This window comes from Micrasema longulum, unplaced genomic scaffold (genome assembly GCF_059751315.1).
Source record: "Micrasema longulum isolate JH-2025_06_02 unplaced genomic scaffold, ASM5975131v1 h1tg001733l, whole genome shotgun sequence".
Lineage (NCBI taxonomy): Eukaryota > Metazoa > Arthropoda > Insecta > Trichoptera > Brachycentridae > Micrasema > Micrasema longulum.
In genome coordinates, this window is record NW_028278911.1 from 185655 (window position 1) to 205930 (window position 20276).

At 34.4% G+C, this 20276-nt stretch overlaps 2 protein-coding genes across 5 annotated transcripts in view; one reads left to right on the forward strand and one right to left on the reverse strand.

The window, feature by feature from the left end:
* Fic (FIC domain protein adenylyltransferase) overlaps positions 1-20276 on the reverse strand; it is a 183215-nt gene that overhangs the window by 134892 nt on the left and 28047 nt on the right. The window lies entirely within an intron of this gene.
* Klp10A (kinesin-like protein 10A) overlaps positions 1-20276 on the forward strand; it is a 58276-nt gene that overhangs the window by 19014 nt on the left and 18986 nt on the right. For 3 of the 4 annotated variants that reach the window (XM_088237484.1, XM_088237485.1, XM_088237489.1), the window contains exon 2: positions 1787-2001. In XM_088237484.1, coding sequence (XP_088093610.1) covers positions 1787-2001 — 215 coding nt within the window. Of the gene's footprint in view, positions 1-1786; positions 2002-3569; positions 3812-20276 lie in introns of those variants that run through there. The other variant, XM_088237487.1, reaches the window with a different exon arrangement.

Here is a 20276-nt window from a genome sequence, read left to right on the forward strand (position 1 = left end):
AACATTATTTAATTAAAAATATGTACATAAAAAACCCAATTCAAAAAATATAACATGGTCGCAATGTGCCTCTCAGAATTTTGCACTAAAAATATCGCCGTGCGCCCGCTCTACGATTCCAGATTTCTGACTAACAGGAGCATTACGAATTCATGAGCGACAGCGAAAACATTATGCTATGTATCTGATAGACATTTTTATTTTATTTTTTTATTTGTTGATTTTTCCATACATATATTAACATAGAATTTTAATTACAAAAATACACTTTAAAAAAATGCATCTTAAAGTTAAGCTATAATATAAATTGGAAAAAATAACATATTGCGACATCGAAAGCGTTAAATATAACATCACATCAAAATGCGTTAAAAAATCGTAACAAAGATTATTCACTATCATATATTATTATTATGTTGAGTGTTAACATACGTTGTGTTTGTTTTTTGAAAATTTAAAAATAAGCCCTAAAAGTTAAAAAAAAGTAGTACCGGCTATTTGTTGTAAAATAATACAGGAGAATGCATTATTGACTAACTTTTTTTTGTCGTGTCCTCTTGTTCTCTTCGTTTGGAAAAAAACTGACACAATTTATGTTAACATCGACAAATTAGTCAATAATTTATTCTCCTTCATTATTTCCAGCAAATTAGTCAACAATTTATAGCATCTTCACCGTGCACTGCGCAAATATACCTCGATTAAACGCTAACAGAATGAGATGTCGAAAAAGCTCATTTTCGTCTACTTGACATTCCATTTTGAAGGCTTTTAATCAAATAAAATAATATATGTAACATAAAAGTAAGAACATCTCGTAGAGCAGAAAATTTCGTTCGAATGACAAACAAACTTTGCCATTTTTCAAATTTTTGGTGCTCATTTTTAAATTTGTAAAGAAACCGACACAACTTATGTTAACACTTAATATAATGCACCGAGTAAGTAAAATAGGGATTGTAGGACATTCCAATAACGAATATGTAGTATATATTACATAACATACTATCCCTAATTAAACTCAAACAACTATATTTTATGCAACTCAATTATAACTTATGGCATAATAGGATGGGAAGCACTAATAAATCAATATTAAAACCTCTCGAATCCGCTCAAAAATCAATAATTCAAATAATTTTTAAGTTATTTGAGATCTTAGATATAAGGCAATTATATATTTTTAGAATAATAATGTTTGTGAAAGCAAACACTCCTACACTACCAGAAGTAAAACTAGAGGATGGGTCATAGGGTCATCACAAACTCTGAATTCGGGCAAAGAAATTTCAGGTTTCTGGGCCCCAAAATATTCAATATGTTAACCAAACATTGCAAAACCATGACCCGGATTTAATTTAATAAATTTGTAAAAAAATGGTTACTGGGTTTAGGTCGAGAAAAATCGGAAAATTTACTCAAAGAACATTCTTAAATAATAAATTAATATTGTAGAATTGTATAGTAAATTAACTAGTAGGTAGTAATGTTAATGTTTATTTTTTCATAAAAATGTCTGCCTTAAAACAGGTTGTACATAGTTCGGCAGACTAGACATGATTCAGAGAAATCCATTACCTAAGTGTGTATGTAGTAGATAAAGTAATTGTTATTTTTGTAAATAAACTATGATTGTTATTATTATTTATATTATGCATTGTCAAATTTTATTAGTGTTCAAAATTTTTATTGAATTGAATTTTTGGACCGTGTCATTTCCAAACCATGTGAATCAGTAAAACGATGTTCCAATGTACGTAATTTTGAACTGTGTCGATTTTTTCAGGACGCGTCCACTCGGCGCTGGTGTCGGGGGTCAATCTGGAGGCGCGCAGCGTGACGGTGGAGTGGTTCGAGCGCGGGGAGACCAAGGGCAAGGAGGTGGAACTCGACCTCATCCTGCAGCTCAACCCCGAGCTGGTCCGACATCCGCTCCCGCACTCGCCCGCACCGCCCCACGCCCCGCACGCCCCGCACCACATGCCCAACCAACTCACCAGGGTATTTATTTGATTATTAATTAACGTAGTTATTATTGTCATTGAAAGTATTCATCATGCGCCATTGTTCTTAGACTTTGCATCAATAATGATTGGACGCATTAAGGCTGTAGTCCGGTAAAACGCACGAAAAATGAGGAAATCATACAATTTTGCCATTTTTAAACGAATGTTTTTTTTTAATCGCGCAATAATAAAAAAGTAACAAAACATAAATTAGATAAAAACATTAATTTTTAAAAGTATTTCTATTAAAAAAATAAAGTTTTATGTAACTAAAATATAATTACTTTTAGACAGGCAGATTACGCCATTTCAAATGTAGACTTGACTTAGGTATCTGGGTTCTCGTATAAAGACTAAGTGTTCTAATCTAATTTATGTTTTTTTATTTTTTTATTATTCCGCGATTAAAAAAAACATTCGTTTTAAAATCGCTAAATCGTATGATTTCCTCATTTTGCCTGCATTTTACCAGACTACAGCCTTAAGGTAATTATCCAGAATTTATGACCAATCTTCCCATTTCCAAGAGAATAAATTGCGATTTTTTTCAGAGAACATGTACTTTACACGTAAAACTTCTTATTAACTGCAGGCATCCAATTATTTTTTACCCACAAAAAAAAATTGTTAGGACATTTTAAGTTTAACGTGTTAAATGAGATGTCGTACCGTTTACACTTACTAGAAAACTAAGTTTTCGTATCTTCCTAAATCATAGTTTCATATTCATAAAAAGTGACTTGAAAACAAAGACAAAAAAGCAACTGGTCAAAATTTAAACTGCTCTCTTGGAAAACTAACAATTCTGTAATAAGCTCGTTTGTCTTCAGACCATCGATATAATATACCGCATCCCCAAAAGTATACCGTAGCAAGTCTTAATATGCCTGTTTTGAGTTATAAATGCACTTTAATCGCATATTTTCTCTTTCTCAGAAGGACACTGATGTATCTCTACATTTTTTTTTGAGAGAGATATACCACAAACTTGAGTAGTTTTTGAAATCGATTGTGTAAAATATCAAGAAGAACACTACAGTTAAAGTTGATGCTGCAATGGTATACAGGTGTTCTTTAAACCCTGTCACATCCGAAACCACAATGATCAGTATGAGCAAGAAGACATATTGGCACATTAAAATATTTTTTTTAGAACGAATAAAATTTACAAAAATAAAATATTTAAAAAAAACAAATAGTTGCTTACATCTGCAGGGGAGAAACAAGGAGGGGGGAGTCTGGTACACTGTCGACCGCGGCGCGGCCGCGCCCCCCTCGCTTCCCTTTCAATATTTTATTTTTTAAATTTTTCTTCGTTCTAAACATTTTTTTAAATATGCTAATATGTCTTCTTGCCCATACTGATCATCGTGGTTTCGGATGTGACAGGTTTAAAAAAACACCCTGTATATATATATATTACAGTCAAATGAGTAAACACTACAAAAAATACTGGGGGCTATAATGTTGATATTCAATAAACATTAAGTTCCGAGCATGTTTTTTTTTAAAAGCTTATTTTGCTCTCTGCAAAATGGCTAATTAAGACATACCAACCACCGTGTAATGCTAGGGGTGCGATATGTACATATCGTCGGCAGAAGAAATGCTATATGGAATATAGAACAAAAGTTATTCAAGAGGGATAATCTTCTTTCTTTCATGGTTCGCGACCCGCGAGTGGTGTCACGGATTCCGGATCAGGAGCTCCGAGGTTCGAACCCCGTTCTACCACAACGTGTTTCCCATTTTCTAACACGTTTTTTACGACTAAAAGAAAATGGTCCCAAAATTGAAATATTCGGGTAATAAGAAATGCAAATAGTAATTTAATTGATTTATATTTCAAATACCAACTTTTGTAGTACAATGTTCGAGTATATTAACTGTGTATTAATAATATGTTGACAAATACAAGAAAAACTTTAGATTTGGTAGACACTGTAAAAATTATAAAATAGGATTAGATTCATTACCTAGTACCATAGTAGCTTTGAACCAAAATAAAATATTTTTAAAATCGAAAATTAATATAAAATAAGTGTTAAGTGGCCACTTAAACCAGCCAATGACAAGTCACAAGCCCTGTAAATGCCTAGACTTCTATATTCCTTTCTCAAAAATATTTTCCCTCTTTTGCAACAGATCAAATAAGTGGTAACTCTCCGAGTCCAGTAGTCTAAGCTGGGCGTGGTATTATTTATGTTGTTATTATTAGGCGGTGTTTGCTGTAAATCGAGATTAAACTATCGTGTGGTGTAACATTTAAAAGAAACGCGAAACTCGATATGTTATGTACTTTTCCGTGCGTAGGAAACATTAGGGTTATTGAACCTTTATCACCTAAGACAAGATGGCGATTCTTGCTCTGCACGGGGGGGGGTCTCTATTTGATGCGCATAATATTTTTAATACCAATTTATCTATTACTAATTTCAAAATAAAAAAAACACTAATTTAAATGTCTGATACAAACCGATCAAAAGTCAAATCATTGACCATTCAAATATTTTATTTTTTTTAATACTAAGAAAAATCTATACCGCTTTGTGGGTCTCATGGAATTGTCGCGAACTCGCAGAACGCGAGATCAGAGCCCTAGTCTACGAATAACTTAATTGTAATTTACTATCTTTTTCAATGAATAGTTATAAATGTCCCCTAAATTGAAATATTTCGGTAAATAACAAGAATGCATTTTTTAAAAACAAGCTTTAAATATTGGGATTTCTTCTAGCTAAAACCAACTTTGACAAAATGTTTGGGCAATTAAGATATTCTATAAATAACTTTTCCACTAGCACGAATATTATCGAAGTTATGTTTCTACATTATAGTGCTCGCAAAATACGCAATGATAATACTTCTACAGTTTAATCCAGCCAAATTATGAATAGATAGTTAGAATCCGAAATATTTTTACTCTATTATTATTGAAATACGTATTAGTTGACACAGACGGGAAATTATTGATACCTTATTTGTGCAATCGAATGACTAACCACTGTTTAAATGAGACGACTTAAAATAAACGATATGACTCTGACTGAGATAGAAAAATCGCAAATGCTTCGCAAGCAGCACAGCGCATGCGCGTTCTGCAAGTAATAACAGTTAATTAAATATACACACGAGCTGGTGTTGGTTACGCATTAACTTGTAACTATTCATTTGGAGATTCCCTATTTGGCGTTGGTTATTGTCATTGAAAGTGCTTTGAATCGAGTACATGTGTACATTGTCAATATGCCGTCAAATCATCTAATCAACCATAACGTCCTCTGCAGCTCATGTCCGTCCATTTATATGTTAAGGTCACCATATGGCTAATACGAGTACTAACTGCTGTGCGAAGTGTGGAGAGACCTCTGAACATGTTGAGCGTATGTAAACGACTCCTAAAATAGTATGCCAATTTTTAAATACACGTTTTTGATGGACAGCTGACCACTTGATGTTATAATTTCATAATGAAATATTAGTTTTATAAACATTAATTAAGCCATTAAAAGTAGCGGCAGACACGATATCAAAGAGAGCGATCTTCATTAAATGCTTTAGGTATTTGCTTATTTGGTCAACGAAATTCATCACCCTGACATGACAGTATCGAACATTATTACGTATATTTTTTTGGTTAGTCCTACATAGAGATATCACGAATATTCGGCTACTATTCGGTATTCAGGCTATTCGGCTACTTTTTTAAATATTCGAGTTTTGGTCAAATACTAAGTACTATTCGGCCGAATACCGAATACCAAATCATGTAATAAAAATGCACATACTAATCAAAAATAAATCTATTTTAATTAAAAATTAAAAATTATTAGTTTCATTCTTAAAATCCATCAGTGGTAAATATTTTTTTCACCATTTGTCGGCAGCCAACGATCGCGCCTTTCCTCATAAATAATAAATACCTCGCGAGATCTTGTCTTCACTACAAATCTCATTATATTCCCAAATAGGCGATTTTTTACTAAATAGTGCCTTGGTATATAATGAGCAAATAATTAATGAGAACTATTAGTAACACAATGTGATGTTATAATGAACAAATACGCGTGTCGCGACATGATCATCTCGTAAATTAAACAAATACGCCCGCCCCGTCATCCCCGCACGCACCGCATAGAGACGGGTCGTAACTCGTAACCTGTCTCGCGCCAAATGCACACATCTTTTGCCGAACATTCGGCGCTTCGGCCGAGAGCGTGGCCGAATATTCGGCATTCGGCCAAATCTTTATTCGTGGCATCTCTAGTCCTACGTGCAGGAAAATGCATAGAATTTTCATAACAGGAAAGTAGTTAGATATTTTTATGTATAACCACGCTTAGTAGCACGGTGTTAATTAGGAGTGAGATATTATCCATTTCATGACGAAAGTGGCTGCCAGCCGGATCGGAAATGCCTTATCCGCGTACGAGTACAATATTGACATCGGCATTTTCTTACGACTGCTTTGCTTCGAGGGACTCGTTTATTTGGAGAACTTCAAAGAGCACCAAAACTCAACAAATTACAACAGAGATGGAGAACGTTATAGAGTAGAAAATATGGAAGTCTAGGCATTTACAGAGCTTATGATCTGTCATTGGCTGGTTTAAGTGGCCACTTTATGCACTGATTAAAAAAAATATATCTTGATCTGTTGATTCTAGCGAAGAAAAGCTGAAACCTTTATTTCTGTGAAGAGATTCATCTGATTGAATTATTTCACATTCTAGGCAACGCTTGTAAACAATTATTCAAATTTTTAATTGATTTGTCCATAAACATTTGGACAAACTCAAAATATTGTAATAGCAACAAAAATGTTTTTACAATTATTTTTAAAAATAATTTCCGTATTTTATTTTTTGCATCCTAGTCCAAGTAGTAATTGACGACGAAGTTAGAACATGTTGTTGTTTTTGGTTTTGTAATAAGTCGGCCTCGTCGTGTAATAGTTAGCGCGTTTGCCTCCATGCAAGCGGTTTCGGGTTCGATTCCCGACATGGTTGATATGAAATATTTATTTTAAAGGGTGTTTTTGCACTAGAATATTTCATAGTCCCTGGACTGGTACCTGAAGCGTAAGACTGATCATCTTACCTTCAAGTAACAAAAATGATCAAGATACGCTGCGATTGGTGTACCAATGCAGTGCCCTATGCATCATTAAGTGCTGAAATGGCATGATAATGATGAATAATAAGTAAAAAATATATAAATATTTAGGCAACTTTTTACATTGCGAAATTCCCATTATTTTCTCATATACTAAGATCACAAATATAATAATTTTACGATATAATGAAGTTGGGATGCAATGAGGAACTTCAGCCCTACGGGAAATTGGATACAAAAATGTTTTCTTACGCAGGGTAAAAATTAGAGCATTAAATTGTAATGCTAAGTTTCTTGAAAATGTACAGAAAAAATAATAATAAATATTTTGATAAAAACGCACTACTTTAAATGACGTCACTGGTTCATGTGAATCAACCTATAATCTAAGAGCTATGAAAGATTTCCGGTCTGCTTGTCGCTTCTGGACCAATGGGAAGAACTGAATGAGAATAAGCGGAAATGAACCTCTGACGTTACACGCGGAGTTATTTCAGAAATACAAAACTTTGAAAAATCGTAGCGCCGATAATACGATATATAAAAATTTTAAAAAAATAATTTTAACTTAGTTTAACAGTCTATTAACAAATAAAAATTTTTTTAAAAACCACTGAACTTCCTCATTCTTAGTTGTATCAACTTTTGCATTCTTCCCCGCAGATTTTTAACCCTGTGCTAATTCCAGATATTTTTTTCAATAATTGATTATTATTATAATGATTGAACTATTTGTTTTTAATATTGTTGATTCCCTTTTGTGCTGCTGCGGATATGCTAATCAATCTTCTGAACACATCCTTTGGTCTTGTCTTTTTTCCCCTCTCTATGATTACCGAATGGAGCTTCTCGCTACTATCCGTCGCCTTGCTATAGGTCCTGTCGGAATTTCGAGGCTTTTAAAAAGTTTTGTAATCATTTCGACGAATATATCATGACCTATCAATTTAATCCCAGTCAGTGAAGAATTCACTTCCCTCTTTTCTCAATCCGATGAAGAGCATATTTTGTACTTCAGCATTCAGCGGCTACCAGATAACAGAGAGCTCCTTCGGGTAGCTTTTCTCGTTCGGCAACGAGCAATTTTTCCGTGTATGCGGGCCACCGTCAAGGAGGTTTATGTCCTCAGATGCGGTGTGCGGTACGTGGTGGGCAAGCTATTATTAAGATGATGACATTTACACTTTTGTGACAAAACGCTTTAAAATAAGCATTTAAAAAAAAAAGGTTTTATGTATCAAGTTAAAAGCTTTACAATATGTATTGAGTTCATTATGACTTCTTTATTAGGCCATAGTTAGTAAATGTATTCTGCTGGTAAACTCTTCCAAACAACGCTTGTGTAATTTACCAATTTCAACATTTTCCATTTCCTTGTGAATGGCTTCGATATTTTTCGTACCAATAGTGCTGAGCTCGTATTATCCATCCGGTGCGTCTGTCGTTTTGATTAATTACTGTTGCGAGTTGTTGTCGGCCGGGGTAAAGGCCTCACCCATCGCCGGCGAACAGAACTGGGTTGCCAATATTCACTCGACTGGGGTTGTTGGAGAGACTCGTGAGGTGCTTAAAGTTTTAGGAGTCAGTATTCCGGGGTGCAAGCTACTAACAGGACAAAATGAGACGTTCTTGTTCAAATGTTTCCTTTCGAGTATAAGTTCAAGGTAACTTTTATCCCTATTGTTAGCGAGACATTTTTAGGTGTAATATTAAATAGTGATTTTCGATTATAGGCATGTTATTTAATCTATTAGCTTGAGTTTATTATAAAGCACGGATTATTTTCGGGTAAAGTTTTAAAGTCTGTTTTTTTGTTCAAACTTTTAAGTTATCCAGTTTGATTAAAATTTTATATTTTTATTCTGCAAACTAATATTTATCATTATAATCATTCCTTTTTCCGCACCTTATGGTACATAGGACACTGCATTGGTATTAGTACGCCAATTCCAGAGTATCTTGACCGGTTTTTTTTTGGTTACATCAAGGTAAGATGATCAGTCTCATGCTTCAGGTGCCAGTCCAGGGACTACGAAATATTCCAATGTAAAAACAAATTTTCACATAAATATTTCATATTAACCATGTCGGGAATCAAATCTATAACCTCTTGCGTGGTAGGTAAACGCGCTGACCATTGCACCACGGTACGGTAAATATGCATAATGTTGGATATTTTTCTGGTACTGATGATGGTTTTCTGAATTATCATATTATTCGCCATTCTTGCCGGCGTTTCAGACAGCAATGCAGCTTCCATTATCTGGGCTGATGCAAACCTTTAAGAACTTAGATCTTTGTTTTTCTTGTGGACTTTTATTTTGACTTATCGACGCCAGTTGTATTTTTATTCCGCTAACTTAACTTCCAAGATCAGACGGAATATATTTTATAGCAAATCGTTACGTCAACAATGCGTCATCCCGAAATGATGACATAAGATTATTTAAAGTACCTAATTGTATATTTATATATTGTTTGTACGTGGGATTTAAAGGCATCCATTATCAACTTGTAGTATAGATGTAGATCTGATGTTACGTTGTGCGACCTAGTGAGACCTAGAACCGGTGAGCGAGTGAACAGCAGACAGATACAGCATAACCTACTAGGGGAGCGCGAGGTCGAAATGCCACAACTCAGAATATATGTTAACATATTCTACTGTACTTACAATAAAAAATATTTCATCTTGGATCACCTTATCAAAAAGGATATTTTATTTTACGTTATATAATAAAAAATATATTTTAGACAAGATTTTTTCGATTCGGCTTTTCAAAGAATATGTTTTATCCTTAGAGTAATAAATAGGGTAATATCACCATTTAAATACCATTTTTTTTTGCTAATTATTAGTAGCATAAAAAATATTTTTAGATTTTGAATTCCCGCAAAAACGGTCATTCCATTTGCCCCCCCCCCCCCTGAATACGTCACGATTCATGTTTATTTGTTCTTGGGCATTGACATTTGTTTAGAACAGTATCATGAACTTGACGTCACAACAACCGAGGCCAAAGACGTCGCGTTTTTCTAGCGACGTATTTTTATTAAATTTCTTTTTTACATGTATCTATGAAAACATTTCTCCACAATATCCATATTGATTTTGAAAATAAAATAAATTATTCTTAATCTATTTCTATTTCATATATTTTTATCGGTATTCGTAGTATGTGATATTTCCCTATTCTCTAGAGATAGAACAGGAGCCTTACAATTTTTTGTTTTGGTTTTATTTTATTTTTTTCAATAAAATAAAAAGAAATATTTGCGTTCTTATGATTTACCCAAATATTTTATTTTAAGGGACATTTAAACGAGTTGTAAATAACTTTGTATTAGAAAATGGGAATCAAGATGGGGTAATGTGGGATTCGAACCACGGACCTTTGATCCGCGAGTCCGATACACTAGCCGCGGGACCATTACCCGATTCAAATTCGTTTGGTTTTTAGTTTAACAACAAACGTGTAACGAACAGTTTCGGTTAGCGCTTGCAATTCTCAACCCAAGTGCCTACACGGCCCGCTGTATTGCTGTAATACGTAGCTAACTTTGTCAATAATCATAGAATTGTTTTTCTCCATATAGGCGACTCTTTTTGATTATTACTCTAAGGTTTTATCAAATGGTCCAGTTCATTATACAAATTCGCTTTAAAGTGTTTGTATATTGTCAAAAATCAAATCACACAATTTCGATTTGATTCATTTTGTAAATGTACAATTTTAATTTTGCAACGGTGATATTCATATTAGGCGCCTTGGCGCAGTTGATTAGACCAGTGGTTCGCCATTTCTTAAAGCTATTTTATAAATTAATCGCATAAATAAGTATACATATTTCGTATCAGGGAATCTGTATAATACTAGTGAATTAGAAAATTAATACGGAGCGTCCTCCGGTTAGGATAGTCTCCATCTAACATGGCTCTGCCTGTTCTAAGATGGAGATTTTTTATGTTTTACAATATAAGTAGTTATATACTGATATAACAAAATAAAAACAAAAAAAACTAAAACTACTTAATTATAAATGCATAGCTAAATAAATATAATAATATTTATAAATTATTATTATAAAACTATAAAGATATGTGCTAAGAATACATAATGTCACTTAAACATAAATAATATAGCTATGGAACCCTAATTGATCTACCTTTTAATGACGGAACCCCATCTCGACAGTAAAATAGTAAATTGACAAAAAAAATAAAATACGACCCATGACACCATATTGTTTGCTTGTCGTAGTGTGCGACTTGAAAAGAAAGACTATTTTGAATTTATAATCTTTACTGCGCGTATTTTATGTGAATTGTGATCTTTTTAAACAGTTCTACGACAATACACCCTGACTCGAAATCCCTGTGACCCTTCCGCGGAAGGGTCACACTAACACCTATTAAGCTCCATTGGGTTAGACGGTTAACTGTGAAACTGGCGCCGCGGGTTCGTTTCCCGGCAATTGCAAGAAACAATCTTTCTTGGATTTTCTCTCTTTCCCACCTGCTGACAAGCCTCTAAAACGGAGACTTAGTGGGTTATTCTATTTTAAAAAAAACATATCGCCCTTTTTTTCAAGTACCTGTGTTCCGCGTACCAACTACCTACTTTGGAATACCAAATTATAGTAATACAAATAATGCACATTATAAATATAAAAAAATAGCATTGTGATTGCATTGTTTTTTTTTGCACCGTGTTAATCATAGAATGCAATTCAGAATTAAATTCGTTTATAAAAAGTTCATTGATAATATATATTTTTTTTAATAATAGTAATATTTTGACTGCGGGGGCTTCTCACGGTCAGACGGGCAAAAATAATAAAAGAAATATATAATTATATTGCGTACATAATATTATCATAACATTAGACTTTTGCTTTAACTTTTTAGAAAACCTGTTAATTCCACTATTCAATAAATATGCACGCAATTTTGAAATAGTATAGATGGATTCCGACTGATCAGTCTGGTCACCCTACCTTTATGTGACAGATGAACACGCTGCATTTGGTGTTACAATATAGTGCCCTATGCGCCATCTGGTGCGGATTGGGGGATGAAGATGATAAATGGATGCAGAAATCGAGAAAGACCGAGAAACTCGTTGCAATATCAAGTCTAACGGTTTTTTGAGAGTGAAGATGTCAAAAACCAGAATAATCCAAGTTCAGCGCTACGGGAAATTTGATATAAAAATGTTTTCTTACACACGGTGAAAATTAGAGCATTTACTATAATTGTATGGCGAAGTTTCTCGAAAATGTATGAAAAAAAAATTCATAAAAATTTACTACTTTGAACTACGTCACAAGTTCTAACGAATCAACGAGTGTTTTGACAGATTTCCGGTTTACGAAAAGCGAACTCACCAATCAGCAGAACTCAAAGAAGAGACCTTGTGACGTCACAGGCGGAGTAATTTCAAAATTACAAAACTTAAAAAAATTATATCGCTGATAATATTATACATCAAAATTGTTTTGGCTTATTTTGATAGTTTATTAACAAAAAAAAAATATTAAAAAAACCACTGAATTTTATCATTGCAGGAATTGAATGTAGATCAAGCGATAGAGGAATATGGTGGTCCATGTGTTCCATTCCTCTGCTTATCCCTACAGAGAGGCGGTGTGATGGTTAGTTAGTTTTTTTTCTAATTAGGACGTCCTTTTTTATGTCAATATTGGGAGTCATTGAACTTGCTTCTTTGTAAAGAATAACAGTTCCTATAGTTTAATATCGTAGAAAAGCCTCGGGTCAATTCTCTAACGATCGCTGAATGGAAAACGGTGTCTATTGTTCGTGAAAATCGTTTAATTATATTAACAACTCCATGTAATGGATTCATATATTTTTTACGGAAAAATGACAATAATTAATTGCGGTTGCTGGTGTTTACAAGTATATGGGAATGAAATGAAAGTAAAAATAAAACTACTATTACGGTCTTGCAATGAGGAAGTTCAGCCCTACGAGAAATTTGATTTGAAAAAATATTCTTACGCGTGGTAAAAATTAGAGCATTATTTTTTTTAATTAAAAGTATATTGAAAATGTTTTTTTTTTCAAGGAATAACCCGCTAACCTATTTCAAAGGCTTGTCAGCAGGTAGGAAAGAGGGGTATGGAAGGAAGCAATGAAAAATACACCGCAACACCCAGACCAATCGAGTAAAAAATCTTTTTTGGATTTCTTTCTTGCAACTGGCGAGAATCGAACCCGCCACGCCAGTCTCACAGTTAGCCGTCTAACCAACTGCGCCACTACGCTTGTCCATGAAAAAAATAATTTAAATCAAAATGAACTTCTTTGAACGACGTCACTAGTTTATATGAATAAACAGTCAGACAGGCGCCGTGGCTTAGTTGGTTAGACGGCCAACTGCGAAACTGGCGTCGCGGGTTCGATTCCTGCCAGTTGCAAGAAGAAAAATCCAAGAAAGATTTTTTTCTCAATTGGTCTGGGTGTTGTGGTGTATTTTTCATTACCTCCTTCCATATCCCCTCTATCCCACCTGCTGACAAGCCTCAAAATAGAGGCTTAGAGGGTTATTCCTTAAAAAAAAAAAAACAATGATAAGAAAGTTGTGATGAATTTCCGGTTTACGGTAAGTCAACTGATAAATTGGCAAAATTGACCGAGAAGAAGTGGAAGAGAATTTGTGACGTCACACGGGGAGTAATTTAAAAAATGCAAAATTTAAAAAATCGTAGCGCTGATAATACGATGCATATTTTTTTTGCTCAAATTAATAGTCTTTTAACAAATAATTAAAAAAAATACTGAACTTCCCCATTGCTATTTGAATTTATTAGCTCCCAAATGAGATATTGTTCAGTAAAACAAATAATGGGATATTAGTGCGGAAAATACTTACTATGGTAGACGGTAGAGTTTGCAAGCGCTCACATAGGAAAAGCAATGACCTGATGAAATAATTATAATTTGAGCCAGACTTCTCGGGTAGGACAGTCTGCACGAGGTTCAGCCACTCTGCTCGGTGCCGGCGCCGCTGGGTACGGCAAAGGCCACTATTGATCCTTGTAAAGGGCGGTTTGCCAAAAGAAACGTCGATTCATTCACTAATATTCTATCCTTGCGTATTTTGTTTTGCATTTTTATAACATATTACACTACACCGCCACCGAAAGACTAAAATAAAAATAATTAGATAGCTGTATTCACAGAACACATTTCTTACTTTAATTATTGGTCCTTCGAGGCTTTAATTATATTTTTTAAAAAAAGGAATAATTCGCTTAACTTCTATTTTATTTTTTTACTACAATGGTTGGAATCGAACCCGCAGTTTCGCAGTCGGCCGTCTAACCGACTGCGCCACGCCGCCAGTCATAATAAAGAATATTATAATTTCCCAATAAAACATTTGTTCAGCTGCTCGTTATGTTGTCATACTATATTCATTATACCACGCTTGCAACGTGTACACTTAAACGCAATCACCCGTTCGGCCACACATTAGACTAATAGGTAAATGAAAAAATACTCAATATCAATTATAATATTAAGCATCATGCACCAAGCCTTGCGTGTTTTCTGAAAAAAATCGAATTTATTTTTATTTTAAGTTAATTTATTTGCACCATTGTTACGAGTACTTACAAAAGTATTGCAGTCGAACTCGGTTATAACGATCACGGAAATAGCGAGATCTCGGATGTAACGAGGAAACATTAGTTGAAATTTTAGTTAATGGTTTTCTCCATACAATTATTCACTGTTATAACGAGCTACTTCTCGGACATACCGAACAAAAATATTGTCAAAAATTACAAAAAATCTTCAATTCTTAAAAACATCATTCTCGAAATAAGAAGCTAACGTAAAATATAAATACCGCCGTGCGTTGGGATCGGATTATGTTTATGATAGCTATGTAAGTGTCTAAGTACCTAATTGGATTTTTCGCCGACAATATTGAAAAATGAACACACATAGTTTTTAAAAAATCCAAGCTTTGTGAACTTAGTAAGTGCCGGTTCAGCACATTGTTACAATTTACAGCTGCTTTTGTAGTTTATGAATGACATGCTTGTTTCGGGGGTTTTTACGTTGTTTTTAGATTTTTTAATATTCTAGGCTTATTTCAATACACAATAAACATTACAAGTGGGTGATGAAATGAAATGAGTTCTAGACCAGATCAGTTAAAACCTAACCCCTGTAAAAAAATGCTGTATAAATTATATGTACACATATGTATTTACTTGTTTACTTAGTGACAATGTGCAATAGCGCTTGTATAAAAAAAAACCTTTCTCTGGTATAACGAGTAATGCTTATAACGAGCAAATTCAAGTGGTCCCATCTTCCTCGTAATAACCAAGTTCGACTGTATATTAACAGCAATATTGTGATTGTTATCTTTGTTCCTTACCTTCGTAAAGAATGAAGATATTCTATATTTTATAATGTGCAATGTATTATCCGTTATTAAAAATAGCTATGTGTACTAGATTTAGGTCAGTAGTTCATACCACATGCATTAACCTGCTAATTTCCGCATCGACAATCATTTTCCAAAACAATTCAGAGTTTCATAAGATGTGTAAAAATGGATATGTTTGCGCATATAATACATCATGTGGACCTTTTTACAAAGGAAAAATCCAGCTTTTAAAAAACAGTTGAAATGAAAATCGCGTGATTTTTCTCGCTTGCAACCACCTGGTTCAAACACTAATCTTTATTAGGTGTTAGCCCAATGCAGTGGTAGTATTGCGGTATTTGAATTTAATCCTCAGCAGATCGAAACCTTACTCCATCTCAACTTGATTCCTATTTTGAAAATATTACGTCTAATATAAAAATAATAGCAGATATCCCTTTGTGAAAAATGATCCAATATCTGTATCAAAAGCCAAAACAATCACTCGATTCGTGCCAACATTGTATTTTTAGCAACATTTGAAAATCTGCCTTATTCATGTGTCTAGTGTCTAAAATATGTGCCCGCAGTTTGTTATAATTTAGACACATATATATGTATTTTAATTGTCAAAAAATAAATAATATTCGATTCACGCACTTAATTGACACAAATATATAAACTTCTTTGGGTATAACCGATATATTTACGATTAACGTCATGCGACAAATCTCCGTGAGACGACTTTAAATGTTGGCAATTCACACGGTATGTCGGCTGTCGGTACACTTGTATGCCGATGTTCTGATGAGAGCGATGCTTGTTGTGGCCGCCCATTCAGGAGAGCTCCGGCTCCTCGGAGGACGAGGGCGGCTTCCTGGCGGCGGGCGCGGGCGGCTCCGAGGGCGGCGCGGACGGCGGGGGGGCGGGGGACACCCTCCCTGCGCCACACGCCCGGCACCAGCGCACGGTCAGACACGCATCATCCATTACACACTAAATTACTTGTACTACGTCTTTGTTCCTCACTCCTATAGGCCGACCGACGTAAGAAGGTGCTCAGGAAGAGTAGGGATTTAAGCTTTAAGCTAGGGTTTCCTAGGACAGCGGTGCCCGTATTTTAACGGCCGTAGTGAACGATGATGCAGTGGACAGCCGTCGTAAAGGTGACTAGAGTGTGGTTTTCTAGGAAAACGGTGTTATCAACACCATTTAACACCGTTTTCCTAGGAAACCACTCTCTAATCACCTTTACGATGGCTGTCCACTGCATCACCGTTCACTACGGCCGTTAAAATACGGGCACCGCTGTCCTAGGAAACCCTAGCTTTAGCGACATATCTTCTAAGCCGACTATTATACGAGTCCAGGGCCTCAATTATGAACGCTATCTTCATCTGTACATATCGAGACGGTATACTTAACTTCTGTAGTATCTGTATTTTCCTAGGTATGTTCTACCTACTTGTCATCTCAACATCAAATGATCGAAACGAACCAATGAATAACCGCAAAAATTAGTCCGCGTTCCTTACTTCATTAACATTTAAAATAGTTCTCATTTATATTTTAAATAGGCTTCTATGATAGAAAGTGCCCACTTCAATGCGATTATAAACTCCAACAATTCCCAATTCAAGCCAAAAATGCTCGCTTGAACATGATTTTTAAAATACTTTTGACATTTGGAAAGACGAAATGCTTAGCTATCGTCTGTAATTATCTACCGAGCGACTACAAAGCCGGCTCCTTTGACGTCTCAATACGTACACTCCGGAAAAGAGACAGAAAAAATATAATAACTATTATATTTTTAACAATATTTTAAAAATGTAATAACTATTATATTTTTAAATAACTATTATATTTTTAAATAACTATTAGATTTTTAAATAACTATTATATTTTTTCTGTCTGTTTTCTAAATTTTTTATAGTGACGTCTTTCTTACGCCTAGATACTCTTATATGTTAATAGGGCAGAATCTAGCGACATTATTTTTTGCATCTAGCAACTCGTTTCGGAAACTGACAGTTATGTCAGAATTTAATTTGACTTCAAAATTGACTTATTTCTCTCTTATATTTTGAATAGACTTTTAAGAAAAAAAGTGCCAACCTCAAAACGATTAAAAATTTAAGTAATCGTAATTTTTTTTAAAAATGCTCGGTGTAACAAAATTTTTGTCACTTCATGCGTAGATAAACGTATCGAGAGGTTATAGACCCGCCGGTATAAACCGATGTACTTGCTTCAAAACTTGATGGTGGGGGGATCGGTAGTGTATCTTAGTAGTCGGTCGGGAGACTTTTATCTTCAACTATGACGTCATACTGAAGCTATGTCATTTCAGTGCATAGATATGTGTACTGTGACGTATACTTCCCCTTGTTTCATATCGATGTATCTATCCAAAACTTGAAGGTGGGGGTCTGTATCTTCGTAATCGCTAGAGAGAATATATCTTCAACTATACCGTTAAGGTGAAGGTATGACGTCTTTATCTTCCCATCATAATCGAGGCCCAGGACCTGACAGACAAATTATTTATATTGTTATTTAATATTGTGATACCGAGAAGCGTTGGTTTTAAAGCACCCGTTCAAAATAGCATCAGCCGATTTGCTAGTTCTGTTTGTCGACAATCCGGCAACTCGACCTTTCTTACTCTTTCCTCGCATCTTCTTTTGACGGTTGACCTATACACACTGACCATATATCCCTTGCCTTATACGTAACACGCACACCTTGGCCCTTAGCACGTTTCAAATAGTCAAATCGTCCAAATCGTTTCGCTACTTCCTACTTTGTAAAACTACAAACAATGAAGTTCGGTATCGCTTCGCAGTTTCATGCAAATTCGAGACTGAAGAAAATATTGAGATGGTAACGAGATGTAAAACATTCCACTTTTCTTCGTTTGTCATGCTTGCCCGGTTTAAAGTCTGGTGGTTTGGGAAGGAATTTCGAAAGGCATTCGTTCTGGGATCAACAGTTAACTGGGTAATTTAGTTTTACAGAAATATGTCAATCTTTCTTCGCCGTATGTGTCTTGTTGGTCTTGCTGTGCAGACTACCGAAGGCTTTTAAATTTACAATTCTCCAAAAAAATAATTGACATTGACCCTTTCAGCGACATGTCACGTGAAGAAACTATTTAACGATTGGGCGTTTTGACGATTTTGCACATGCTAAACGGTCCTTGTTAGAGACCGCAGGTTTCAAACATGTATATTATGCTATATACACCTACACAATGTACAGACACATTCGTATTTTGTCGGTTGATGATGCATTGTTTACTATTTGCTCTTTTATCCGAGGAAACTGATTCATTCTTTCTTTATGACGTTGTTTGCCAAGCTTTCCTAACTTAATTGTTGATGTAATAAGTAGTTAGAGAATATAAATATAATAATATAAACATATTACAACAGAGATGAAGAACATTTAAGAGAAGGTAATATAGAAGTCTAGGCATCTATCTACAGGGCTTATGCCCTGTCAATGGCTGGTTTAAGTGGCCACTTTACACACTGTAACATTCATCATTCTGCCCATATTGTAACATCTATATTCCTTTAATTATTTCATCCGTTGATGTTTGTAAAGATAAAGAGCTATATTACCTATATAGCTATATTATTACTCTTCTATATTACCTTCTCTTAAATGTTTTTCATCTCTGTTGTAATATGTTAATATAAACAGCTCCCCAGGGAGTTGAATCCAGTCATTGTCTACAAAAATTTGGACAAACTCAAAATATTGTTAATAATATAAAGATATGCACATGTGAGAGAAAGGTTTAACGAGATGAGTCAAAGTTTCAGTGGAAAACTAAAACGAAACGATTACATTTGTGTGTCAAATTTTTCATTGCGGTGTTTTTTTTCCATGATACTCGTACGTATCAAATGTACTACATTTTCAACCGCAAACTCATTTTTACTCGTTCCGTTTTTTTTTCTTTCCACACATTTTTTTTAATACTGAAAATACTGTCGCTTTTGTAGTCTTAATAATATAAAGGTTTTTATATTTTTCTTTGAAAGTAAATTCATTGTTTTTAAGTAGTTACAGCAATTTTATCACTTTGTTTACACCATTGAATTTTCTCAATTTGAATATATCGGTTACGATTCAACCACTACGAAACTGGGAAAAATTGTGGCGTCTGCAAAACTTGACGATTAGACTTCTTTTTTCCCGCTCTTTTATGGTCATTAAGTTACCAAATCATTTAAATGGTCCATTGTGTGTAATTAGTGACAGCAATAATGAATTCAGCAATTTCGGTAGTAAATAACGCTCGCTGAAAGTAAAAGTCACATGTGAACTGAATAAGCCGATTCTCATCATATGAATATTATGAAATATTATTGTGATGCTAATTGCTCGAAGTATGCACATTATACAAAAATGATTGTCATTGGTAGTCTGTTCTGGGTTGGGTCAATCCTCTGTTTCAATCGCGTGAATGTTATGTCAATGTGTGCATATCTGGAAAGCAATTAAAATACGTTTTAAAAATAATGTAACTCGTATTAACTATACAATAAAGTTTTAGAGTTTTCAATATTAGAATATTTCATCGCTCTTTGTTAATATTTTGTATTTAATACAAGTATTCGATGGCTGTCTTGGTTCAGTTGGGTAGACGCCTAATTGCGAAACTGACATCGCGGGTTCGATTCTTATTCTTTCCTTAAATGATTCAATTTTATTTTTAGCGAGCATTATAAAT